Genomic DNA, 27,098 nt, shown 5'->3' with positions numbered 1-27,098 from the left:
GGCTAGGGGAAGGGAGAGCTGGAAGGCAGCCAGCCTGAGGAGGGGGAAAGCTGCATCCCAGAGGGGCACCCCTTGGGGTCTTCTCCCCACGACGGGTTGGAAGGACTGTCTCTTCCGACAGCTGGTGCTGTCACTCCTGGGAGAAACTGGGCATCTGTAGCCTAAGAAACCCCTGCGGAGTGAAGTGACAGTCACTCCCACCAGGGGACGGAGTGCAGTGCAGGGGGACACCTGAACCCCATCCATCACAGCAGCATCTCCCGGGGACGGGGATGGGGAACCTGCAGCACAGGGCTGGGGGGACAAAGGCCACGGCTCGGGGCCGACTAACTCCTGCCTCCATTCTTCTTCTCCCCCTCCTCTCCTGTGTCCCACACCTGCACCATCGGAAGGACCGGAAGAGAGCGCCGGCGAGGCATCAGTGGTCCCGGAGACCCCTCCGGGGCCATCGCTCCAGGCAAGCCCCTCGGCCAAGGACCGACTGGCCCCATGGCCGGCTAGACGGCGGACCCCACGCCACCACCAGCCGACGGCGACGGACCCCCAGCTGCTGGCCATCCACCGTCAGCAGCTGGAGGTTGTGGAGCAGCACCTGCAGGTGGAGCAACGCCACCTGCACCTGCAGGAGCGGGCGCTGGCCTGGCGCCAAGAGGCATGGGGGGCCTACATGGAGACTTTCAACCGCCTGGTGGACTACCTGGCCCCCCCCGCCGGGCCGGCCGCCACAGCGCCCGATGTGCCTGCTCCACCCGCCGCACCACCAGCTGCTCCGCACGTCGCCGTCCTGTTCGCCGTCGCCCCGCCACCCACCGCCGAGGGCCGGAGCGCCGAGGGACCCCTGGAGCCAGCTGAGACTCGCCGGGCATATCTTCCGGTCCGCCCCGCCCCCAGCCAGCCCCGGACAGGGCTGCAGCTGCGGCGGGGCTCCCGGCCGCCCATTCCCAGTGCCGGACTTTAGGGGCGAGGGGCCTGGGACGTGGCCCCCCCGCTTGTATATAGTTGGGACTTATTATTTTGTGCCCCCCGTTTGCCCCGTCTCCCCCATGTAAATAGTTCTCCCCTTTATCATCCCTGGTTTTCTTTTTATTACTGAACACACTTTGTTATTACTATTGTTTTATTTGTACATATTACTTTGGTTCCACACATGTTGTATATAGTTTGTTCTTGTTTTATTTATAGTTAAAAAAAAAAGTTCTAAAAGAAAAAGCATTTTAAGTTCAGCCACAAGTGCGTGCTGTCATTTGTCCAGGAAAAGTGGGAGGGGGGTGCGGTTGGGTGCTCCATGGTGTGGGCGTTGGGGCAGGAGTGTGGTGGAGGAAGGGGCGGGCAGTGGGGGGCCTGGCAGAGTTCACCCCGCGGCCTCATCATCGAAGTGGGCCCGCAGGGCCTCCTGGACCTGGGTCCCTTCGGGGTCCACCTGCTGACTGGGGGCAGCGGGTGGCTGCACGTCGGCCCTGCCGGCCTCCACAGCCCAGCCCTGGAAAAAGGCTTCCCCCTTGCTCTCCACCAAATTGTGCAGGGCGCAGCACGCGCCCACAATCAGAGGGATGTTGTTGGGGCCCACATCCAGGCGGGTCAGGAGACATCTCCAGCGTCCCCTCAGGCGGCAAAATGAGCTCTCCACCACCTGCCGCGCGTGGTTCAGGCGCTGGTTGAAGCGCTCCTGGCTAGCGGAGAGATGGCCCGTGTACGGGTGCATGAGCCAGGGCCGGAGGGGGTATGCCGCATCTGCGATGACGCAGAGCGGCATGGTGGTGTCCCCCCCGAGGGATCTCGCGCTGGGGGATGTAGGTCCCCGCCTCCAGCCGGCGGCACAGGCCCGAGTTCCGGAAAACCCGGGTGTCGTGGGTGCTGCCAGGCCAGCCCACATAAATGTCCTGGAAATGGCCCCGGCTGTCCACCAAGGCCTGGAGGACCACAGAATGGTAGCCCTTGCGATTCATGTAGCGTCCTCCACTGTGATGCGGGGCGCAGATGGGGATGTGAGTCCCATCCAGAGCCCCGAAGCAATTGGGGAAGCCCAGGGTGGCAAAGGCCGCGATGGTGGCATCTGGGTCCCCCATCCTCACGAGCCTGTGCAGGAGCATGGCATTGATGGCACGCACAGCCTGCAGGGAAAGCACATGGGACAGCCCCAATGAGGGGTGAGCAGGGTGTGCGTGGCCCTGCCCTGCCCTCCCCTCCCGTCCCCTGCCCTGCCCTCCTCTGCCCTCCTCTGCACTGCCCTGCCCTCCCCCGCCCTCCCCTCCCCTCCCCTCCCCTGTTCTGGCCTCCCCTCCCCTCCCCTGCCCTCCTCTGCCCGGGCCCCCCTCCCCTGCCCTGCTCTTCCCCCGTGGGTTCTCTTACCTCCATGAGGACAGCCCCGACGGTGGCCTTGCTGACACCAAACTGCTGCCCCACGGATCGGTAGCTGTCGGGAGCGGCCAGCTTCCATACAGCGATGCCGACCCGTTTCTCCACTGTGAGAGCACGCCGCATGGCGGTGTCCTGGTGCCTGAGTGCGGGGGTGAGCCACTGGCACAGCTCCATCAATGTCTGCCGGCTCATCCTGAAGTTCCTGAGCCAGCGGTCGTCGTCCCACTCCCCAAGCACCAGCCGCTCCCACCAGTCGGTGCTGGTGGGGTAGCTCCACAGCCGCCGGCGTGTGAGGCGGGGGGGCGGGGCGGGGTGCTGCAGGGTTGGGGGTTGAGCCCTGCGGGGAGCTCCTTCTCCGGTGTAGCAAGGAGGTGCTCAGCTGCCTCCCGCATGGCATGGGTCAGGGCAAGCCCTGCTCCTGCCAGGAGGGCTGGGTGGACCTCTGGCTGCTGCTGCTGCTGCTGCTGCTGCTGCTGCTGCTGCTGCTGGGGGTCCATGCCTGCGTCGCCCGGGGTCTGTGTGCCTATGGCTCCTCAGACCGCGTGCTGTGCAGGCTGAGTGTGTCTGGGAGGGGCCCTTTAAGGGAGCAGCTAGCTGTTGCCCTGGAAGAGCTAGTCCGCCCTGTGACCCTGTCTGCAGCTGTGCCTGGCATTCCTATTTTGATGTGTGCTACTTTGGCGTGTAGATGTTCCCTCGCTGCGCCTATTTCGATGTTGTGCTGCGCACCATCGAAGTTGAACATCGACGTTGCCAGCCCTGGAGGACGTGTAGACGTTATTCATCGAAACAGCCTATTTCGATGTTGCTACATTGAAATAAGCTATTTCGATGTAGGCTTCACGTGTAGACGTAGCCATGGTCTGTGAAAGCCCTGCCACTGTGCTTTGTAGATGCGTCCCAAAAGTTTTGTATCTATACTCGTAGTGCTTTTTTAGCTATGATTCTGGGGATACCAAACTCAAGTTGAGTGTTAGCATGTGATAGCTTGATAGAAAGAGAGAGAAAGAGACTTAGAGTTATATATATTACAAACTTTAAGGCTGTGTATATAATACTTTTTTCCTAACCTGGTGACCTGAAGAAAACAGGTTCAGACGTCCAGGAAGGGATCATTTGTGATTAATAAGTGGTGCCCATGTTTGTTATTGAAACTGTCTTCCATAAGCAATGAGATAATGATCTATTAATTTTGTTAGCTCACTAGGAATTATTTGTTGACACAGGTGTTTTCTGTGGTAAGGAATTAGTGACAGATATATTTATTGATTAAAAGGAATTCCATGTATTGATCAGTGATCCTAGATACAATATTTTTAAAGGCAATGTTTCTGGTAGTTCATTAGTGGTGAATCAAGAGTCAAAATCTATGTGTAGCCTATACATACTAAACATATCCTATGTTCTCCATAGAAGTCATACATGCTAGCACAGATATTTTATACATATTCTGTATTGTGATGTGTATTAATCTTCACTACAATCTTTGATTAATAAATTCCAATTTCTATTTGTAACGGCAACGAAGGGTCCTGTGGCACCTTATAGACTAACAGAAAAGTTCTGAGCATGAGCTTTCATGAGCACAGACTCACTTCAACTGATGAAGTGAGTCTGTACTCACGAAAGCTCATGCTCAAAACTTTTCTGTTAGTCTATAAGGTGCCACAGGACCCTTCATTGCTGTTACAGATCCAGACTAACACGGCTACCCCTCCGATGCTTGATTTCTATTTGATCTCTTTTTAAGAACAGAACATCCAAAACCCTATATAAGTACCCGTATTTTCTTAGGTAAGTGTGTTGGATAGAAAGATTAGTATAAAAATAAAAGAGCAATGGAATAATAACTCTAAAAGTATGTCTACACTAAACATAGAAGTTGACCACAGATACTCAATTTTAGCTACTGAAATTATGTAGCTAAACATGATGTAGCTATGCTCAGCTAACTTGTCTGTCTTAACAGGGGGAGATTGATGAGAGTGTGTCTCCCTTTCACCTTCCTTATTCCTTGCATCTTGCAAGGAGTATAGGGATCAACTGCGACTCCTGAGAATTCAATTTTGCAAACGTGCAAAATCAAACCCTGGAAGATTGACCTTGAGTAGGTCAATCTTTTTTGGTAGTGTGGATATAGCCTAAGTAACAATTTAAAGATGTCCAACTTTCTTCACTGTTTTAGAGAAATATGGTACACGTGACTTGAAACAGATATTTAATTTATTCTGTTTACAGCTTCATTGCTATTTTAAAAAGGCAACAGGTGTTGGAAATCTACCCTACCACTTTTTTACAGAAGTGGTCAATATTTATCATGGACTCTTGAATGGTAGCTAACTTTACTGTGGAAGTCATTATATATACATGACATGAAACTGCTGTCTCTAGCAGTAACAATCCTAATTAGAACATGTCTTCTCTTCTGGCTATAGCTACGTCTACACGGGGATGCTACCTCGAAATAGCTTATTTCGAAGTAGCGAAATCGAAATAAGCTATTTCAGTGAATAGCGTCTACACGTCCTCCAGGGCTGGTGCTGTCGACGTTCAACGTTGACGTTGGGCAGCACTACATCGAAGTAGGCGCTGCAGGGGAGCGTCTACACGCCAAAGCGGCCCAAATCGAAATAGGGGTGCCAGGAACAGCTGCAGACAGGGTCACAGGGCGGACTAGCACTTCCGGGGCAACAGCTAGCTGCTCCCTTAAAGGGCCCCTCCCAGACACACTCAGCCTGCAGAGCACGCGGTCTGCAGAGCCATAGGCATGCACACCTTGGCGAAGCAGTTATGGACCCCCAGCAGCAGCAGCAGCAGCAGCAGCCAGAGGTCCACCCAGCCGCCCCTGCAGGAGTAGTGCTCGCCCTGCTCAATGCCATGCAGGAGGCAGCTGACCACCTTTTATTCGTGGAAGAGGAGCTGCCCCCAGGGGAGGAGGAAGCAGCCCCAGACCTTGCTGCCCTCCGCATCCCCCCCCCCGCCGCACACGCCGCCGGCTGTGGAGCTACCCCACGAGCACAGACTGGTGGGAGCGGCTGGTGCTTGGTGAGTGGGACAATGAGCGCTGGCTCCAAAATTTCCGTTAGAGCCAGCAGACATTCCTGGAGCTCTGCCAGTGGCTCACCCCTGCCTTACAGCATCAGGACACCTCCATGCGACGTGCCCTCACAGTCGAGAAACGGGTTGGCATTGCTGTCTGGAAGCTGGCCACTCCAGATAGCTACTGATCCATAGGGCAGCAGTTTGGCATGGGCAAGGCCACCGTCAGGGCTGTCCTAATGGAGGTAAGAGGACCCCAAGGGGGAGCCCTGCAGGGGGAACCCTGGGGTGGAGGGCCAGACGCACCCTGCACAGCCCTCACTGGTGCTCTGTCATGTCCATCCCCTGCAGGTTGTCCGCACAATCAATGCCCTGCTCCTCCACAGGCTCGTGCGACTTGGGGACCTGGATGCTGCCATCGCGGGGTTTGACAGCCTGGGCTTCCCAAATTGCTTTGGGGCTCTGGATGGGACCCATATCCCCATCCATGCCCTGGAGCACAGTGGAGGATGCTTCCTCAACAGGAAGGGCTACCATTCGGTAGTCCTCCAGGCCTTGGTCGACAGCCCGGGCCGCTTCCTGGACATTTATGTTGCTGGCCTGGCAGCACCCACGACGCCCGGGTGTTTAGAAATTCGGGCCTGTGCCGCCGGCAGGAGGCGGGGACCTCCATCCCCCAGTGGGAGATCCCTGTGGGGGACACCACCATGCCCCTCTGTGTTGTCGCAGACACGGCATACCCCCTCAGGCCCTGGCTCATGAACCCTTACATGGGCCATCTCACTGCCAGACAGGAGCGGTTCAATACACGGTTGAACCATGCACGCCAAGTGGTCGAGTGCACTTTCGGCTGCCTCAAAGGGCACTGGAAGTGTCTCCTCACCTGCCTGGATGCAGGCCCCACCAACATCCCCCAGGTTGTGGGTGCATGCAGCGCACTCCACAACCTGGTGGAGAGCTAGGGGGAGACCTTCTTCCGGGGCTGGGCTGTGGAGGCTGGCAGGGCCGACATGCAGCCCCCCGCTGCCCCCAGTTGCCAGGTGGACCCCGAGAGGATCCGGGTCTGGGAGGCCCTGCGGGCCCATTTTGACCAGGCCATGGGGTAAATGCTGGCAGGCCACCCACTGCACCCCCCCATCCTCCACAACACTCCCTGCCCCCATGCCCACACCACAGAGCACCCAAGAGCACACCCCCCCCAACTTTTCTTGCAAATAAATGGACTTGTTGTTTGAAACCAAACAGTGAAATCTCTTATTAATACTATATATATATATATATATATATATATATATATATATATATATATATAATATATATATATATATATAAATAAAAAAAGGAGGGGGAACTATTTTCATGTGGGGGCAGGTTCCAGAACAGAACAGGGGTCCAACACAAACTATATACAAATAATGGGGGATATATACAAAGGAGGAGGGGGTGCCCACATCCTCGGCCCCACACCCCTACTGTCCAGTGCCCGGGGTTGGAGGGCACTACCCTCGCCTCGGCCGGAGCCCTGGCCGAGGCTGGGTGGGGGCTGGGCGAACTGGCAGATACGGACGGCGGGTGTCTGCAGGCCCCAGGTCCCCCTTGGTGGCAGGCCCCAGGGTGGCAGATGGTGGAGGGACAGAGGTCGGAGCAGCGGTCAGAGTGGCAGTCAGAGCGGCGGGAGACGTGGCATGGGGGGGCCGGTGATCTGCGATGCGCTCGAAGGTGCACATGAAGGCCCCCTAAGCCTCCTGGTGCCAGGCCAGTGCTCACTCTTGTAGCTCCAGCCGCCACTCCTCCACCTACAGGCGCTGCTCCGACACCTCCAGCTGACGCCGGAGGGTCGCGAGCAGCTGGGGGTCCATGGCCATCCTGTGGTGGTGGCTCCACCTTCGGCCTCGTCCTGAGGCTGGTCGATGATCCACCGAGGGGCTGGCCTGCTGGGATGGCCCCGGTGGGCTCTCCGGGACCACTGACACCTTGCCAGCACTCTCTGGGCCCTCCAATGGTGCAGCTGCGGAACACAGGGGGGAAGAAGAGTGGCCCTTGTCCCCCCACCCCTCTGCTGCTGGTTCACCATCCCCATCCCCGGGAGATGCTGATGATGATGATGGGTGTCCCACCCCCGCCGGGGGACCCTAGGTTCCACTCCCCCCATCCCCAGGGATGGGGCATGATGCTGTCCTGCTGGGGGGCAGGGGGTGATGAACTCTTCTGAGGGATATGCCACTGCTGTCCTTGGGGCCATGGTCACCTGGGCATGTGGAGGGCCCTGGTCATGTCTGTTACCCCTGCCCCTCAACCCCGGGGGTGTGCACTGGGGGGGGGGGTACATACCTGATGGTCCACTCCCATGGTCGGGGGACACCTGGTGGGCAGACGCCCTGCTGGAGCTCCGGGACGGGATGTGGATCCGGAGCCCTGCGTTGCTGAAGGAGGACTCCCCCTCTTCCTGCTCCTCCGGTGCCCCTGCTGGAGTTCTGGGATGGAGTCCCCCTCCTCCTCCTCTGGCATACCAGGGGTGGGCTCCTGGGGGGTGCCCTGGGGTGCAGGGCTTGCCTCCAGGGTGGACACTGTCTCCAGGGCCTGCTGGGGCTCGTCAGCCTATGTGTCAAGAGTGGCCGGGGTGGAAGGAGGTGTACCAGGGGCCCAGGATGGCCCTGAGGTCCCTGTAAAAGGGGCAAGTGGCGGGGGCGGCCCCAGATCGGCTGGCCACATCCTGGGCCCGGGCGTAACCCTGCCACAGCTCCTTCACCTTACTCCTGACTTGGTCAGGCGTGCAGGCAGGGTGACCGAGGGCAGCCAGGCCCTTGGCCAGCCAAACGAATGCATCCGCATTCTGCCTCTTGCTCCCCATTATCTGTAGCACCTCCTCCTCCCCCCAGAGCCCCAGCAGGTCCCGGATCTCAGCCTCCATCCAGGAGGGGCCCCGCTGCCTCTTCCCAGGCTGGCTGCCAGGCTGGGAGCCCTTGCTCCCCTTGGGGGGGGTCCCCTGGGGGCGCTTGGGGGACTGCCTGGTGGCCATCAGTACAGGGTGGTGGGTTGGGGCTGCTGCGAGGCGTGCAGGCTGGCCGCGTGGCAATGATGCTGCCTGCACGCGCTCTCAGCTTCCTGCACAGGAACACAGGGGCCGGGGAGCTTTAAGGGGCTGCTACACGTGGTGACCATAGAGCTCAGGGGCTGGAGAGAGCGGCTCTCCACCCCTCAGCTGATGGCCGCCATGGCGGACCCCGTTATTTCGACGTTGCGGGACGCGCATCGTCTACACGCTCCCTAATTCAATGTTGAAAGTCGAAGTAGGGCGCTATTCCCATCTCCTGATGGGGATAGCGACTTCGAAGTCTCGCCATCTTACATTGATTTCAACTTCGAAATAACACTCGCCACATGTAGACGTGGCAGGCGCTATTTCGAAGCTGGCGTGGCTACTTCGAAGTAGCCAGCTCTTGTAGACGTGGCTTACATCTGCTTTTTTTCCCTAAATTGCACAAAGTTATGACTGTTATGTATCAGTAGGTAGTGGAGTTATCCTTGGAGATGGTGAAAGATCCTGATTTAAGTGTAACTCAGCAGAGACTGCAAAAGGTGCATGTGAAGGCTTGGGCCCTACTTAGAATTAGAGGCAAGAGTGATGGTTGGGAAAACACAAAAGAGCAGCAACAAAATACTGCCTGCTTTTTATAACATTTCTTTCCTTTTTAGTGGAGACTTTATTGTCAAAATTGTATTGTTTCACTTTCTACAAAAATGACAATTTTTGTGAAAAACACAATCAATCAGGAGAACAAAATAAAACGATCATATGCCATACACCATTTTATGATAGATAATTACAAGGGGATACTATCAAAATGTGAGAATTCAGCTTAATAGATTATTAAATATTTTTAGGAATGGCAGTAAATTAACTCTTGAAGACAGGAGACCACCAAGTTTCCTCCATCAGGCATGGCCAGTTAATCATCTATTCTCCTGGGAAACATAGGCAGCTTCTACACGAGTGATCCTCTAGAAGAGTGGCAACTTCTTCCGGAAGATCACTGAAGTGTCTACACATGCAAGGCGCTCTTCTGGATTCCTTCTGGAAGAAGGCACCACATCTTCCAGAGCCTGTGCTCCACTGCGAAACCAGGAAGAGTGCCTTCTTCTGGAAGATTCTTTTGAAAGAAAGGATGTGTAGATGCTCACGGAGAAGCTCCAGATGGTCCCAGCAGGGCTCTATGGTCCCTGGGTCCTAGCGCCTTTAAATCTGCAAGGACCCAGAGACCCCATGTCAGGAAACTGAGTGCAGAAGCAGGCAGTATATGCAACCACACTCCAGTGAGACCCTGTGGCACAGACTGAGCCCTGAGCCTGAGAGATGGCCAGCACCCCACCCCACAGGCCAGCACCGGCACCTCCTGTCTCCCAAGGCAACCCCAGGAACCCAGACAAGGGCAGCCAAGACCCAGACCAGGCTCCCAAACCAAGGATCCTCTCCTGGATGAAGCCAGAGCTCCAGGACCTTGTGGGGCTCTGGCACGATGAGGAGGTCCTCTGGGACACCAGCAGGCACCACAGAAATGTCCCATTTGTGGGACTTGCCCAGGGCCTGTCTGCCCGAGACCACCCCTCCCGGACCCCTGAGTGGGTGTGATGCAAAGTTAAGGAGCCGTGCCATGGTTACATGTGAGCCTGGGACAGCACCCGCCAGTCCAGCTGGGCCTTAGCCAGCTCTCCCTTCTTCAGAAGCTGCAGAAGCTCCTGGCAGGGTTCAATACCTCACCACCCCAGTTCACCATGGAGATGGCCACACCAGAGTTCCACACTGGTGGGGGAGGAGGGCCCTGCCAGAATGGATATTCCATATGGTGAGGAGTCATCTGATGAGACCCTGGTCATAGAGCTGCCCTCCGCCACCAGCAGCCAGGTCACCTCCAGCTGGGCATCACCTAACATATTGGAGGCCACCTCAGGTAAGTGCGCACCATGGCACATCCCTGGGGTAGTTGGGACACACCCCAGACCCAATGCGATGCCCCTACCCCAGACAGTCCATTCCAGAATGGGGCATGGGAGCATGAACATGCCTGCAGGTGAAGTCTGGCACCCTCCCACCATGGACAGCCCCATGAGTGTGCCTGGGACCCTCACGCAGCACAGCTGCACCCAGCCTATCTGCTCCCCAAGCAGGGACCCCACCCCATGGCTGAGACCCCCATGGCCTGCTAGCCCATTCCTGGGGGGGCACTATGGACAGCACCACTGTCATGTCAGTGTGCCCCAGGGGCCAGCATGTTGGGAGCATAGGAGCCTGCATGGTGGCATCCCTTTGGATACGTCTGTCCCATGGGTCTGCGGTTGAGAGAGCCACCAGGGGGGCAGGGTCATGGCACCCAGGGTCCAGGTTCAGCACTGAGCCCACCTCTTTTTCCCATCCTCTGTCTTACATCAGTGCCATCCAAGGGGCAGGAGAGCAGGATGAGGAGCCCAGAGCCTGCCAGCCCTGTCCAGGTTGAAGGGCCTGGCAGCCAGGCCTGGACCAGCCCCAGGTCCCACAGCACAGTGGCCAGAGGTCCAAAGGGCTCAACATCAGGGCTGTAAGGACAAGGCTGCTGCCTACACAGCTACCATCTGCCACCTGAACGCCCTGATGGAGATGCAGTTGGCCCTCAATGAGGCTGAACTGAACTGGCAGTGGGACATATGGGTGGAGGTGGTGGGGATGGTTCGGCCCTCCACCCGCCCACTGGCCCCCTTCCTCCCTCCCTGGCCAGGGCAGGGCTTACCATTAGTACAGCAGCCTTGACAGTGGACGTGCTGCCCCATGAACTGGTAGTTGTGCATAGTGGAGAGTTTCCATATGGCAATGGGGATGCACTTCTCCATGGAGACAGCCAGCCTCATACAAGATGTCCTGGCAATGGAGCATGGGGACAAGCCAGCCACAGATCTCCAGAAAGGTCTCCTCCTTCATCCAGAGATTCCGCAGCTAGTGGTCATTTTCCCACTCCCCTGTGATAACCCTGTCTCACCAGTCAGTGCTGATGTCACAAGTCCAGACCTGCTGGGCAGTCTGTGGACATGGAGGTGGCAGGGGTGGTGTAGGGTCATGACCCATGTCACCACAGAAGGCCAAGGAGAGCGGCCAGGAGGACAGCCAGCCTGAGTGTCAGGGCAACCCCGCTTGCCTGCAGATGCTGGGGGTCCATTCCTGCTGGTTGGGGCAGTCAGAGCAGGGACCTGGGTCTGCCTTGCTGCTGTTTGGGTGGGGTCCCTTAATGTTCCGCTTCTAAGTTCAATGGAAAGCAATGGAAACTGCAGATGCTTATCTCAGCTGAAAATTCAAGCCTCTGGCACCTCACCTTGACACCCAAAATTGGTAGATGCTCTGGTAAATGTTGTTCTTAATCACTCTCCACTTTCCCTACTGGAAAATGAGGTTAACTATATTTCCTTAATTTGTATGGATAGTTTGTGAGGCACTCAGTATAGTGAATACACTAAAAATGCCGATAGGAGGACTTTTGTGCAAGGTTGGGTGATGCAAAGAACATAAGGAGTGGGACCACACAATGCATGAGCAAATTAAGTGTGTGAAACAGCTCCCTTGTTTCCTGGTCATCATCCATCTTTTCAATGAACAAGACATGGCTACAGCAGAAAATACAGGATCTTGTAGTAAATAAATATATGTATGGAGAACCTAAATTCTGACATTTCTTAATTTTTCACTGTTTGAATTTGGAAACATAATAGCTGGGACTACACGTGAGCACCCTTTCAATAGGGTGTAAATCGACCTTCGGCGGTGTAACACGTCCCGTGACGCCCAGCCCCTTGGTCTAGGGCGGGTGGCAACAAAAGAGGGGGGTTAGGGCACCAGCCCGCACTCAGTTCGGGCAGTCAGCGCCTCACCGCTACCCCCGTACAGGCCCCAGCCCTCAGTCCAGGGCGGGGCAGCAGTTCACAAGAGTTATATAGTTCTGGGCCCAGCCCTCAGTCCAGGGCAGGGCAGCAGTTCACAAGAGTTAAGCACCAGCCCAGCCCTCAGTTTGGGGCGGGGCAGCAACACAAGCATAAACACCGGCCCAGCCCTCAGTTTGGGGCAGGGCAGCACCACAAGGGTAACCACCGGCCCAGCCCTCAGTTTGGGGCAGGGCAGCACCACAAGGGTAACCACCGGCCCAGCCCTCAGTTTGGGGCGGGGCAGCAACACAAGCATAAACACCGGCCCAGCCCTCAGTTTGGGGCAGGGCAGCAACACAAGCATAAACACCGGCCCAGCCCTCAGTTTGGGGCGGGGCAGCAACACAAGGGAAAACACCAGCCCAGCCCTCAGTTTGGGGTGGGGCAGCAACACAAGGGGCTACAGACAGGCTCAGCAGGGGGCTGGCCCTGTCAGGGAGGGGGGTAGGGGGGGTCGCAGGCCCTCCCACTCCACTGCGACCCAGCCCGGGGCCCTGGGGGTCGCTCACATGCAACCCCGGCAGTGGGGATCCAGACCGCAACACACTGCCATTGGTTCGTGAGCGACGTTCCCCGGGCCACTTCCTACCTCACCCTCTGTTGGCGGCAGGTCCCAGTCCATCTGGTCGAGGGGTCCTCCTAGGTCGGTCTCCTCTGGGTCATCCACCTGTGGGGGCTCCGGCGAATCGTCCATGACCACATCGTTAGGGTAGTCAGGCGGTGGCAATACAGGAGATGCAGGGCAGTCCTGGGTCTGAGTGTTGTAGGGGTCCGCCGGGGCTCTGGGGCAGCCTGCTCCCGGGGCCTTTTCCACGGCAGGGGGTCTCCACCGGGGGGAAGGTCCTGGTAGGTCCGGGAAGTCCGGGTAGTCTCCTTGGGGCATACGGACCCGGGGTTGCGTGGAGCCTCTGAGGGCCTGCTCCTCCGGCCTGGCCGGGCAGCCGCAGGCCCTCACCCTTTGGCCCTGGGGAGCTCGTGCAGGCACATCCTGCCTGCCCGGAGGCCCAGCACTGAATGGCTCCCGAGCCCCGCCTTTGGCTCTTCTAGCCCTTGGCCCCGCCCTCTGAGGGGCGGGCCTCTGGTCTCCTGACTCCGGCCCCGCCCACCAGGGCCTCTGCATAGCTTCCCCGGCCTCCGGGTCTGTAGGAGGCCATACTGACCCACTACAGGTGGTCAAAATAGTGGCCATCGAAAGGGAGCGTCTACACAGCTCCAAGCCCTCTTTCAAAAGAAGAGAGGCAGGTAATGCTGATGATGGGGTCCATGGCTGGCAAGCCCTTCTGGGGCTGTAGCAGGCTATTCCCTTAAAGGGCCCACTCCCTCCACCCTCCACTCCCCATAAGCTGAGTGCTGCCCAGCTGTTTCCAGCTCAGCAGAGCTCACTCATGCTCCAAGATGGAGGCACAGCAGCAGCTCCTGCAGGAGGACACCCTCATCATGGACACCCTGCTGGCAGTGCTCTGCACTGTTGCCACAGCAGCAGCTGATCTCACTGGGTGTCTGGGCAGTCCCTCTTGGGGCCATGGGACACCCCCTGCCCAGGGCATTGCTGGGTGCTCCCCTGGGTGCCCTGGTGTCTCTGGACCCACCCCAGAAGCACCAGTGAGAGCAGTGGGGGACTGGGGAGAGGAAAAGTGGCCGAAGAACTTCCATATTTCAAGACAGACCTTGGAGAAGATCTGCCACTGGCTCACCCCTGCACTCTGGCAGCAGGACACCTGCATGCGACCTTCTGTCACCCTGGAGAAAAAGTTTGCTATCGTCATCTGGAAAATGGCCAACCTGGACTCCTACCATTCTGTGGGACAACAGTTTGGGGTTGACAACATCGGGGCTGTACTTACGGAGGTAAGGCAGGGTTGGGTCACCTGTTCCCCCCAGGTGGGGGTGTATGGGGTGAGGTGAACCCACTGCTACAGGGGGCAGGATGGGAGGGGGCAGAGGGTGGGGGGAAGAACAGGGCTGAGGTGGGGGGAAGATGGCCCACCACACCCACACTCGAGCACTTGTCCCCCTCTCCTCCATGCAGGTTGTCAGAGCCATCAACACAATGCTGCTCCACAGGATAGTCCACCTGGGGGATCTGGATGCCACCATTGAGGGCTTCCAGGACCTAGGATTCCAAAACTGCTTTGGTCCTTTGGATGGCACACACATTCATAAGAACATAAGAACGGCCATACTGGGTCAGACCAAAGGTCCATCTAGCTCAGAATCCTCTCTGCCGACAGTAGCCAATGCCAGGTGCCCCAGAGGAGGTGAACTGAGAACAATGATCAAGCAATTTGTCTCCTGCCATCCATCTCCCGCCTTCTACAAAAGGCTAGGCACCATACCTTACCCCTTGCTAATAATGATCTATGGACCTAACCTCCAAACATTTATTGAGCTCTTTTTTAAACTCTGTCAGGCTACGTCTACACGTGCACCCAACTTCGAAATAGGTTATTTCGATGTTGCGAAATCGAAATAGTCTATTTCGATGAATAACGTCTACACGTCCTCCAGGGCTGGCAACGTCGATGTTCAACTTCGACGTTGCTCAGCCCAACATCGAAATAGGCACAGCGAGGGAACGTCTACACGCCAAAGTAGCACACATCGAAATAAGGGAGCCAGGCACAGCTGCAGACAGGGTCACGGGGCGGACTCAACAGCAAGTCGCTCCCTTAAAGGGCCCCTCCCAGACACACTTTCATTAAACAGTGCAAGATACACAGAGCCAACAACTAGTTGCAGACCCTGTATATGCAGCACGGACCCCCAGCTGCAGCAGCAGCAGCCAGAAGCCCTGGGCTAAGGGCTGCTGCCCACGGTGACCACAGAGCCCCGCAAGGGCTGGAGAGAGAGTATCTCTCAACCCCCCAGCTGATGGCCGCCATGGAGGACCCCACTATTTCGATGTTGCGGGACGCGGATCGTCTACACATCCCTATTTCGATGTTGAACGTCGAAGTAGGGCGCTATTCCCATCCGCTCATGGGGTTAGCGACTTCGACGTCTCGCCGCCTAACGTCGATTTCAACTTCGAAATAGCGCCCAACACGTGTAGACGTGACGGGCGCTATTTTGAAGTTACTGCCGCTACTTCGAAGTAGCGTGCACGTGTAGACGCAGCCTCAGAGTCCTGGCCTTAACAGTGTCCTCTGGCAAGGAGTTCCACAGGTTGACTGTGCGGTGTGTGAAGAAAAACTTTCTTTTCTTAGTTTTGAACCTGATACCCACTAATTTCATTTGGTGTCCTCTAGTTCTATGGAACACGTAAATAACTTTTCTGTATTCACTTTCTCCACACCATTCATGATTTTATATACCTCTATCATATCACCCCTCAGTCTCTTCTTTTCTAGACTGAAAAGTCCCAGTCTCTCTAGCCTCTCCTTGCTGCTGTTTGGGTGGGGGTCCCATTCCAAACCCTTAATCATTTTAGTTGCCCTTTTCTGAACCTTTTCTAATGCCAATATATCTTTTTTGAGGTGAGGAGACCACATCTACACACAGTACTCAAGATGTGGGTGTACCATGGTTTTATGTAGAGGAAGTAAGATATTCTTCTTTTTATTTTCTATCCCTTTTTTAATTATTCCTAACATCCTATTTGCTTTACTGACTGCTGCTGCACACTGCGTGGATGTTTTCAGAGAACTATCCACTATAATTCTAAGATCCCTTTCCTGATCTGTTGTAGCTAAATTTGCCCCCAGCATATTGTGTGTATAATTGGGGTTATTTTTCCCAATGTGCATTACCTTACACTTACCCACATGAAATTTAATTTGCCATTTTGCTGCCCAGTCACTCAGTTTGCTGAGATCTTTTTGAAGTCCTTCACAGTCTGCTTTGGTTTTGACTATCCTGAACAGTTTGGTGTCATCTGCAAACTTTGCCACCTCACTGTTTACCCCTTTCTCTAGATCATTGACAAATAAGTTGAACAAGATTGGTCCCAGGACTGACCCTTGGGGAACACCACTACTTTCCCCTTCCATTGTGAAAATTTACCATTTATTCCTACCCTTTGTTTCCTGTCTTTTAACCAGTTCCCAATCCATGAAAGGATCTTTCCTCCTATCCCATGACCACCTAATTTCCATAAGAGCCTTTGGTGAGGGACCATGTCAAAGGCTTTCTGGAAATCTAAGTATACTATGTCTGCTGGATCTCCCCGTCCACATGCTTGTTAACCGCTTCAAAGAACTCTAACAGATTAGTGAGACACGACTTCCTTTACAGAAACCATGTTGACTTTTGCTCAACAAATCCTGTTCTTCTACGTGTCTGACAATTTTATTCTTTACTATTGTTTCTACTAATTTGCCTGGTACTGACGTTAGATTTACCAGTCTGTAATTGCTAGGGTCTCCTTTAGAGCCCTTTTTAAATATTGGTGTTATATTAGCTGTCTTCCAATCATTGGGTACCGAAGCTGATTTAAAGGATAGGTTACAAACCACCGTTAATAGTTCCGCAATTTCACATTTGGGTTCTTTCAGAACCCTTCGGTGAACACCATGTGGTCCTGGAGACTTGTGACTGTTTAGCTTATCAATTAGTTCCAAAACATCCTCTAATGACACTTCATTCTGGGACACTTCCTCAGATTTGTCACGTATAAAGGACGGCTCAGATTTGAGAATCTCTCTAACATCCTCAGCCGTGAGGACAAGCGAAGAAATCATTTAGTTTTTCCACAATGGCATTTTCTTCCTTGATTGCTTCTTTTATGTCTCTATCGTCCAGAGGCCCCACTGCTCTTTTAACAGGCTTTCTGCTTCTAATGTACTTAAAAAACATTTTATGGTTGTTTTTTGAATTTATCTGTGCACTGCCACCCAGCACCGGCCAGTACGTCAACAGGAAGAGCTGCCATTTGGGGGTGCTCCAGGCCCTGGTGGATGTGAGGGGCCAGTTCACAGACATCTATGTGGGCTGAGCCAGCCACACCCATGATGCCCAGGTCTTCTGGAACTCCAGGCTCTGCTGACTCATGGGGGATGGCATGTTCACCCCCCCAGTGGGAGATCCCGGTGGTGGAGGACGTCACCATGCCACTCTGCATGGCGGTAGATGCAGCATACCCCCTGCAGCCATGGCTCATGCAGCCATACACGGGACACCTAGACCCCAACCAGGAAGCATTCAATCAGCCAGGCTCTCCCAGCCCACAGATGGTGTGGCTTTATTTAGAATGGGACAGCATATCAGTAATGTGCCAAAGCTGGAGGCGGGGTTCCAGCCACAGCCCACCCCCCCAAGAGTACCTGATTGGTTCCCCACCCTCCAAGGGGCACCAACCCGCCCCCCACGGGCTGGGCATCCCGTCCAATGGAGGTGAGTCCAGAGGCCTCTCATGTGGGTGGCCCTTCCCGGCCTGTGGTGTGAGGTCCATGAGTGCTGTCCAGCACACAGCACCCACCGCCCCGTGTGCGACTTGTGGTGCTCTCCACTGGGGATGGGTACTGGGCATCGCAGGTGGGCCACCACGGGGTGTCTCATACTATGGTGGGCTGATATGTGTGCGGCCTTAGACCACCAGTCCTGTGTGCAGCTGACTAGATGTTGCATCACCCCCACCCTGAGGCATGGGTGCACGCCTCTCAATGTACGTTCCAGAGGGTCCCTCAATGACGTCTGGGGATGCCCAGCTCCTGGGTGCCCTGCTGGACGAGCAGGAGGGGATGTAGATGGTGAGGTCCCCCTCCTTGCTTGACCACTAAGTGGTGCCCTTACCCTCCTGTGTCCCCAGTCCAGGCTGCTCCTTTGCCTCCGGCTGCAGCTCGTCGGCAGATGTGTCCAGGAGCGCTAGGGGTAGGGAGCTGTCCTGGGTCCCCAGGATGACCTGGAGCTCCCGGAAATAGGGGCAGGTGGCTGGAGCTGGTCTGGAGTGGCCAGACTGGTCCATGGCCCGGGCATAGCCCTGTCACAGGTCCTTCACCTTCGAGCATACTGGTTCAGCGGTGGTCCCTGGTGAGAAGGCCCTGAGCTAGGTGGCTGAAGGCTGCAGCATTGTGCCCCCTCCTCCTTCCACAGACCCATGAGGTACTGCAGCTCCCATTCCATCCAGGAGGGGGCCCTTTTTTCTTCTCACTCCCTAGAACCCTGGGAACCCTGCAGGGCTCAGAGAGGGGGCTGGCTGCTGGCAATGGTTGCGGCACTGGGAGCGTGGGGCTGGAGCATATGTGGGGGACTGCTCCTAGCATGTTCTCAGCTTCTTGCCATGGATTTCCTGTGTGCATACTTCTTTAAAAGCAGCCGGCTGCAAGGATCATAGAGCTCTGCTGCTGCCAGATAGAGCAGCCCTGTGCTCCAGCTGACTGGTGCCATGGCGGACCTGTCTTTTGAAAAAGTGGAATGTGGAGCATCTACACGTGCACTCTTTCGATTTAGATTTTCGAAAAGGGACAATCTTCTTGATATGGGATCAGGGTTCAGATTTTGACATCTGTGCCCCGTTCTTCCATTTTCTTTCAAAAGATGGTGTTACACATGTGGACACTCCTCCTGTTCTTTTGAAAGGGCAGCACTTATTCCGACGTTTTGTTCATATGTAGACACAGCTAATGGGTTTCATATGACCTATGAAGCAAATACATTTGTGACCATAATTTCAGAATCCTGTTGTTGATTTGTACCTTACATATTCATCCCTCTGTTAATTTTTGTAGGCACATAAAGTGTCTGTCCTGCATTAACATTTATAGATGAGCTATGACACACACAAAATCCATACTCACAGGCAAGCAAGGGTAATCATTTTTCCTACTCATCAGACATTATTTGGTATGTGTTGCAAATAATTGCCTTATTCAAATGTTTTATTTATCCAGTCAGAGTTCAGAAATAACAACATATGACACTAACCAAAATTTCCAAACTTTATATTTCAGGGACTTTTATGGTTTTCATAATATGAGTACATAACAATCTTTAACATATTTGTCCTTATAACACCTTGCTGTTACCCTCATTTTACAGGCAGAGAAAGGAAGGCACAGGCAGACTAAGTAACTTTCCCAAAGTTGCTTAAAAAGTTGTGACAGTTTAGGGCACTGAAGGATGGTCTCTGGTTTCTGAGGCAAGCTCTTTCCCCCCCGCCCCCATTGGGCCAGTCATGGTGTCTAAAGGAAAGATAATTTGTAGACGTTCTGAATACCCATAATTAACATAATCAATGGAAGCAGCAGGCACTCTTCACCTTTTTTAAAATCAGGACATATATATGGCAGCTGAAGTAAAGGTACCCATGTTATAAGGCTAGGTAACGCAAAGATTTGCAGTGATCTACTTTTTTCAATTTCTTCAGAAAAAGGTTTTGCAGAACAATAGGAATAATAAGTATGTTTGGGAACAATTTTAATGGTTTGTGGGTAGCATAAATGCACTGAATACCTTTTTCCTTAATGAATATTTTGTTTGGTACTAATATACCTTTTCTTTGAAAACAGTGGTTGGTGAAAATGTGTTTCTGTCCGAATTCAAATGAAGTTTTCAGCATGCAGTGGAACTTGCAATTAGATTTATTAAGCCTGTATTAATCAGTGTGAAATTGTGTTTGGTGTTTTCGATCTCCTTGATGCTTGTCCTTTATCTTGTTTGTGTCAGGCCTCATTGCTTCTGTCTTGTGTGGTTTTAAAATGACGTGGCTGCTCATGAATCCAAATGTTGTGAACCTGTTACAGATGAAACAGTGAAGTATGCTCCTCAGTGTGACAACTAGGAAAAAATAGAATAAATCTTACCCTGTGCTACAAGAGTTTGAGAAGGGGTGGAGAGGAAAGAGAACTTCTCTCCCTTTTCCCCACTTTCTTATCCTGCATATTTCATGTTCTGGGAATATCAAGCAGACAGGTTGAGAACATAGCAAAATATGTTCAACATCGTCTGTCAGACATCTTAGTTAGGCCTTCTGCACTGTCCCTCCCCACACATTATATATTATAGTATAGAGGCATCTGTGTTTGTCCTTGATCTTTGAGGAAATACAGGGCCTGCTGCTTTGATCTGGAGAAAGTAGAAGCAAAGAACTTCCTTCTCCCTTGTAGTGTGCATGGCTGGGACAAAATATGGACTGGTTTGTTAATCATCACAGCACTGCTTTGCAAACACTGTGTCCAGTTAAAATTTCCATGAGTGACCTGAGTAAATTATAATAGTCATAGTTGTCTCACTCCATGGAGCTGCAACAATTTATGCCTACACAAAACTTCATCATTCATATATATATATATATATATATATATATATATATATATATATATATATATATATATATATATATATATATAAAAAAATGACATGAATTGTATATTTCCCTAATCTTATCCATGCTTTTCCTTATAGCTCCTATTCTAACCAATATGTAAACCATAAAGAATTCCTTAATACTGCTTTTAGAAAGGAGAATAGTTTAAAATATATACTAGGTATTTGTATTTTTCTCTCTGAAAAGAGAGTTATCTATCCTGCATTATTGAATACATGCAAAGTATATTTTAAACTAGGTACTTGACATACTCTCCATAAAAATGAATCAATTTCTATTAAAGCTTCCTGGGTATTTCATATCTCACTGCTGATAATAAAAGTTCATTTCAATATTCAGGTATATTACGACTGAAAGTTCATACAGCCTTTTCCGTTGCTCCTACCTAAAGTTTATTCTTTGTCATTTCTTTTCCTGCCTTATTTTAGAAACACAGTTCCAAATAAACCTGTGTTACAAATAAAATGTTTAACTTTTAGTAATTTGAAAACAAATTTCCCAATTTTAGATCTGGCATGTTGAATTCTTTCTGAGGAATTTTTTGTAGTGTTTATCAGCTGGAAGACTACTGGAGGAAGCAATATGAATTCCTGGCTAATTTTTTTAAAATTGTCTTTGACCTTTCTTAAAATGTTATTTCTATTTACAATTCTGGACACAGTAGTCTCAGAGTCCAATTCTGAGCATAACAATGTATTTTGGTGGTCAAAACTGTGATTTTTTTTTCCTTAAAAAAGCATTTGAATATGCAAATAACATGAGAACAAATATAAATTTTAGTCACTCAGGTTGGTACCCCACAATTAACAGGTTCCAAGTTTGAAGCAGCTTATGAAAATTTAGCTGTTTTAAGTGGCAATTATTTTTTCACCTTTTCAGACCATATTCATTTCTGAAACAGTGGCACTTAATATTTGAACAATTCATTTTAATTAAAATCTGATATGAGTACTAACTAAGAATGTGGGGGTTGGTTATTGACAACATACGCTGACCACATTACAGAAAATACCAGTTGATGTTCTCTCTTTAAAACTTGCTAGTTTTAGAAATTATTTTTTATAAAAATGAGGGACAGATCATTAAGTCTATACAGAACTTTGTGGAAATCTGTTACTTCTGTAGCAGAAATACAGCAGAGTTATTGTGTTTGGAAACAACAATGTAGAATGTTGTTTTATCTAAAATGCACCATAATGGCCAAGAAATGCCATCTGGACACATTAGTTCTTGTCTGGTGATACCTGCTAGTCTTCAATATGTTGTGAACTGAGACTTTTATGGTCAGATGGTCCTGGAAAATAAAAAGAAAAGTAGTGAACAACTTCACTTTTCAGTTGGTATTTAGTTCCCAGGTTTGACTTGGTGTGGATGAGGCGGACCCTTTGAGTCCTGTGCTGCATGGAGCAAATTGAACCCATTACCAACTCTTCAATGAATTAGATTCAATGCCCATTATACTTTCCATCTCATGAAGATGTACATACTACTTAGATATCACTCAGGAAAAACTTAGAATCACCAGCAGGATATTGAAAACAGCATCTCTATTTTTATCCTTGTCTGGTGGAGAGTGTTGAGTGCAAATGAAGAAACATTTTAAAAATGAAGCCTAGTTGCTTTAGATCTACATTTTACTAACAAACTCATAAGGATGGCCAGAGTTTTGGGACTATAAGAGCAGAACCTTCTTGGTAAGGGTGACCAGAACCATCCAGATAGCATTCCTATCTCAGTTACATTCCCTGTTTTATTTATGAGAAGGTCCTGTGACACACTTTCAAATGCCTTACTAAAGACTAGATATACCACTTCTACTGATCCCTCCCCCACCCCCAGCCTTATTTGCAAGGCTTGTTATCCCATCAAAGAAAGCTATAAGGTTGCTTTGACTTAATTTGTTCTTTACAAATCCATGTTGACCCTATTGTCTTCTAGATGTTTGCAAATGGATAGTTTATTTGCTCCATTATCCTTCCTAGTGCTGAAGTTAAACTGACTGATCTCTAATTCTCTGGGTTGTATTTATTCACATTTTTATATATAGGCACTATATTTTTCCCTTTTCTAGTCTTCTGGAATCTCTCCCAGCTTCCATGAGTTTTCAAAGACAACAGCTAACAGATCAGATATCTCCTGTCAGCTCCTTGAGTATTCTAGGAAATATTTCATTGTACCTTGATGACTTGAAAATATTTGACTTTTCTAAGTAATATTTAAATTAATTATTTTCGTATTTTAGCTTCTGACCCTATCTGATTTTTACTGGCATTTACCATCTTTGGCATCCAGTCATCAACAGCGTTCTAGTTTTAAACCAAAACAAAGAAGTCATTGAGCACCCCTGCCATTTCTACATTTTCTGTTATTGTTTTTCCCTCTTCATTGAGTAATGGACCCTGGTCCCCTGTTGCTTCTAATGTACGTGTATCATGTTTTCTCGTTATCTTTTAAGTCTCTGGCTAGTTTGAGCTCATTTTATGCCTTGGCCTTTCCAATTTTGTCCCCACACACTTGTGTTATTTGTTTCTGTTCATCCTTTGTTATTTGACCTAGTTTCCACTTTTATGTAGTACTTTTTTTTTGTGTTTTTAGACCATTCTCATGCATCCTATCAACTGTACACTGTGAAATAGTTTGCTCTTCTGCCCTGAATAATGTTTCCTTTAAAAACTGCCAACTGTCTTCAATTGTTTTCCTCTTAGATTTGCTTCCCATGGGATCTCACCTAACAATTTCCTGCATTTGCTAAAGTCTCTCTTCTTGAAATCCATTGTCTTTATTTTACCTTTCTCTGCTATCATTCTCTAGAATCATGAACTCTATCATATCATGATCAGTTTCAACCAAGCTTCCTGCCACTTTTGAACTCTCACGAGTTCCTCCCCATTTGTTAAAATCAAATTGAGAACAGCATGCCCCTCAGGAGCTTTCTCCACCTTGTGAAATAAAAAAAAAACAACAATGTCTCCAACATAATTGTACAGAGCACCTCCTCCTCCTCCTTAGGGGGTAAGTCCTCATGGCACATTGGCAGGGTAGCATTACAGTTCTTGATTACTTTAGTGGGTGGGTTGGAAATGGGGATGAAGCACTGCCTGTTGTCAGAAGTAACCTTTGTGTGACAGCACTATCTACTTCTCTCCCTGTGGTGTGACAGCATTTCTCTGTCATTGTATAGCTTCTTTACTCTTGGATTTCTCCACTAGTATTCTCCAGGAATTCCTTATGGGAATGGATGCTCCTCAGCTTAGCAACCTCCTCCTGTTCCTCCTCTGCCTGCTTCCTGAGAGATTCCACGAACATGGAAACTTTCACACTGGGTGCTTGCCCCAGCCAGATTTTCTGTAAGTGGAAAATATAGGTCAGAGTCTGTGCAAAATCACATCAAAATCTGGATAGATGCATCCATGATCATCATGTTGTCTGTCTGGCTAGAGGTGCAGGTGGAAGAGACGGGCAATGTTAGTAATGGTGATGTGGCCCTTCCTAACCAAATATAGGAAGCAGCTGTATTAAGACTGCCTCTCCAACTCCCATGTTTGTGGTCTCTTGGTCACTTAGACTATGGTATTTAAGGCCTTTTCTCACAGGCCATCACTACCTCCTAATTAACCACCCAGGTGGAGGGTGATCACAAGGCTGAGGCTGATCTAGGATGATAAAGGGTGATCAAGAGAATAAAGGCTCAAATAGTCCACAGACACACCATTCCAGGTGACTTGGTTTTTGAAATAACTGAAATAACCTTAATGAGAAACAAAAATTCAAACAAAAACTCAAACAAACTTGCCAATCCCCAGGTTAGTATTCACATTTAACAATGGAATGCATCCCCAGAAGGGAGAAAAACAGATGGTAACCCTTAAGGAGGGACAAATCATGAAGAGGATGCCGAGACTTCTGGAGTGACATGGATCAGTAGGCAAGAAGACTACTGGAGAGCTTCCACTAGAAGAGGGCACACTCCCAGGGGAACTAATTCTCAGGGCAGCCAGCAGGTTGCACCACTATGGTGATTGAACCGTATTACGGCTTTCTGTTGAAACTTCTTTGTTTCATTGGGAAACTATTTTTGACTACCCTTTCTTGTGGGTAAGTGCATGAACATCGCAATTGGTCTAACCCAGGCTTCAGACTTTGACTGGACTCTGGGCACTGTACCCAGCTTGGAGCTAACTGGCCTTCATGACAACCTGTTCAGCCAGGATGATGTTCTGTTGGCCCTTAAGTCCAGCATGGGGACTGATGGGAGACAGTAGCAAATTTCCACTGAGGAGCATCGAGTGACTCTTTTAATGAAATCAGTCCCAAAGCAAGCTGTGTATCAGGATCAACAGCAGATTCTCAGTCCATAATAGAAGAGGTATTTGATTTCTCCCCTACCCACCAGGAACAGCCTGCTGCCAAACCTACATCAAACCCCTTGGAAAGAAAGTCTTCCCAGAGCCTGGTAAGCACATAACTCTAATATACTTTCTATTACAATAGTAATGGGACGGATTTCTGCTCTAAGAAGTAATGCAAAAATAAATTCCAGCTACCAGTGCTTGGCCACTAATGGTGTTGTAACTTGATGTCCCTCCTCACCTGCCCATCCCACCATCTGGCATTCCAAATGGTGATGCAGAATTTCATGTATTCATAAGCAGCTGTAAATGCTATTTTAACTGTTAAAACACAGAAGTTTGCTAGAGTCACTTTTTTTTTCCCCTTTCGGTAATGAGAAATTTGACACTTCAGTTGCTCTCCATGGGTTTATGGAGCTGCTTGTAAACAGTGAACTGAGTGCTGGGAAACAATATTCTAATTCCAAACCAAGTCCACGTCAGTTAGAAGATATTCATGCAGCCTGTGGTCACAAAACCATGTCTCCAAATGGGACATGGCGGGGGACAAGGGTTTTTTTTTTTGTGTGTGTGTTTGTTTTTTCCCTAGAATTGTGCTGGATAGAGGAAAACTGCAGATTTCAGAGCTTTCAGGGAACAATAACAAGGTAAAAGCCAGGTGTGCCATAACACAACATCATACTAATTCCCTCATGGAATCTCACCCAATCCTGGCTATCTGTAGCTGCAAACATTTCCTAAAACAGGAACTCCAAATAGTCACATTGCAGGAGAGAGCATATTTTCCAGGCACCACTGTACATGTGACCAGTCTACTCCACTCACAGATGTGCTGTGCTTTTTGGTTAGTAGATATCTGAATACTTCAGCAGCATATGCTGCAGGTATTCTTATAGCAGCTTGGAATAACATATCCTTCTGCCAACAGGGCACCATGAGAACAATTATATCTTCCAAATATGAAAGGCCTGAAAGGACAAAAAAATCTTTTTGCCAAAACAGCACTATACACACCTGCCATGGCAATTAGTTATTAATTTTTTCTGAAACAAAAAAGTTATAATTTTCAATTTGCCAATACCTCTGCACTGCTGTAGGTGCGACTAACAAGGCTGAATCCAGAGACAAAGTGAGGACTGAAGCTTCCCTTCACCACATGTGCTATTTCACTTCAGAAATATTATGTGTTATGCCCTTGAAATTGAAAAATAATTCTGTGCACCTCCTCTGAGTGAATTTAGACAATAAACTTCTGTTTCTTGTCCTATTTCTACACCACTTGCTGGTCGTCTGCAACTCATTCCTTGGTCCAATGGACCTGTACAGATTGTTCCAAAAAGAAGCATTTTAGTGCCAATGTTATAGCTATCTTCTTAAGAGGGCAGAAGATAGAAAAGGCTGGAAAAGCAGCAGGCTGCCAGTAAAGAGGATAGACTGAGGCTCTCCACTCACATGGAGGACAGGGTTTCAGGAAGGTAGCCTGCACTTGCAAAGTCATTACTCTAGCAGGAACAGGGAGTGAATAAGGGAGTAGAACTGACCTCAGCAACACTGTTCAGCAACTCTTGGCCACAATGGCTGCAAAAGTAACATCTCCTGCTCCCTCTTCAACATCATGATGTGATTGCTGTGCTATGTGCCCTCAGTCCAGCAGTAGCTTGGACAACTCCGTGTTAGGGCAGCCCATGCTTTCAAGGCTCACGAGCAGCTGGGCAGGGCAATTATGCCTCCAGCGACCTTCCATCTCCAACCCAACTCTGGTGGAAACTTCCATGTATCTTACCTACTTCCAAGTGAAAGGAAAATGTGTAAAGAAGGAAAAGGAAAATGTGGGGCCAAATGTCACGTAGTGGTAGGGGAATTATGTTGGGTATTAACTATTTTCTGTCCTTGTGGGTGTGGTTTTGTAATGGCCTGCCCAAGACTGTGTGAGTGCTAGAGTTTTTCAGACATGCTTGACATTTGTCAAAATGCGACTTCTCCATGTTGCTGTCTCTGGTGGCTGAGAGTACAGAGACCAAAATGACTACTGAGTATGCCATGTCAGTGGGCAGTTCAAACTTCCTATAATGTACATGCTGGGCAGTAAAATTTTCCACAGTACCCCACCTGAGGAGAGGCACTAAGGAGTCTGGGATATGTTTACTTTG

General features: G+C 50.6%; 2 protein-coding genes across 3 annotated transcripts; both read right to left on the bottom strand.

Annotated features, from left to right (window-relative positions):
• Positions 1–1,148: 1,148 nt before the first annotated feature.
• LOC142014711 (uncharacterized) lies at positions 1,149–13,367 on the bottom strand. Of its 2 annotated transcripts, none has more exons than XR_012646022.1 (2): positions 12,931–13,367; positions 1,149–2,111 (listed from the first exon to the last, which is right to left on the bottom strand). XR_012646022.1 is itself a non-coding variant. In XM_074997717.1 (2 exons), the coding sequence occupies exons 1-2, from the start codon at positions 13,217–13,219 to the stop codon at positions 1,671–1,673; spliced, it is 735 nt and encodes a 244-aa protein (XP_074853818.1). In that variant the 5' UTR covers positions 13,220–13,367; the 3' UTR covers positions 1,149–1,670. The 2 variants fall into 2 exon arrangements, 1 of the variants encoding a protein (XP_074853818.1); XM_074997717.1 differs by having other exon boundaries at positions 12,926–13,367.
• LOC142002560 (uncharacterized) lies at positions 4,416–11,256 on the bottom strand. The gene is made up of 4 exons (XM_074978751.1): positions 11,157–11,256; positions 7,726–8,125; positions 6,781–7,402; positions 4,416–4,496 (listed from the first exon to the last, which is right to left on the bottom strand). Exons 1-4 carry the CDS (start codon positions 11,254–11,256, stop codon positions 4,416–4,418), a joined length of 1,203 nt encoding a protein of 400 aa, XP_074834852.1.
• Positions 13,368–27,098: the final 13,731 nt, after the last annotated feature.

This window comes from Carettochelys insculpta, chromosome 1, assembly GCF_033958435.1.
Source record: "Carettochelys insculpta isolate YL-2023 chromosome 1, ASM3395843v1, whole genome shotgun sequence".
NCBI classification, from domain to species: Eukaryota; Metazoa; Chordata; order Testudines; family Carettochelyidae; genus Carettochelys; species Carettochelys insculpta.
Note: the sequence above shows the minus strand (reverse complement) of the source record. Positions and strands in the feature narration are given on the sequence as shown.

Bases quoted from the DNA above. Each gene is read 5' to 3' on its own strand.
- LOC142002560 (XM_074978751.1), bottom strand. From the start codon at position 11,256: ATGGAGAAGTGCATCCCCATTGCCATATGGAAACTCTCCACTATGCAC. The intron at 8,126-11,156 runs GTAAGCCCTGCC...GAGCTGTGGCAG, and splicing joins TCAAGGCTGCTGTACTAATG to GGTTACGCCCGGGCCCAGGA. The intron at 4,497-6,780 runs GTTCTGTTCTGG...ATTGTTACTTAG, and splicing joins ATAGTTTGTGTTGGACCCCT to GCTATATCCACACTACCAAA.
- LOC142014711 (XM_074997717.1), bottom strand. From the start codon at position 13,219: ATGCCCCAAGGAGACTACCCGGACTTCCCGGACCTACCAGGACCTTCC. The intron at 2,112-12,925 runs GTAGGAAGTGGC...CTTTCCCTGCAG, and splicing joins TGCCGCCAACAGAGGGTGAG to GCTGTGCGTGCCATCAATGC.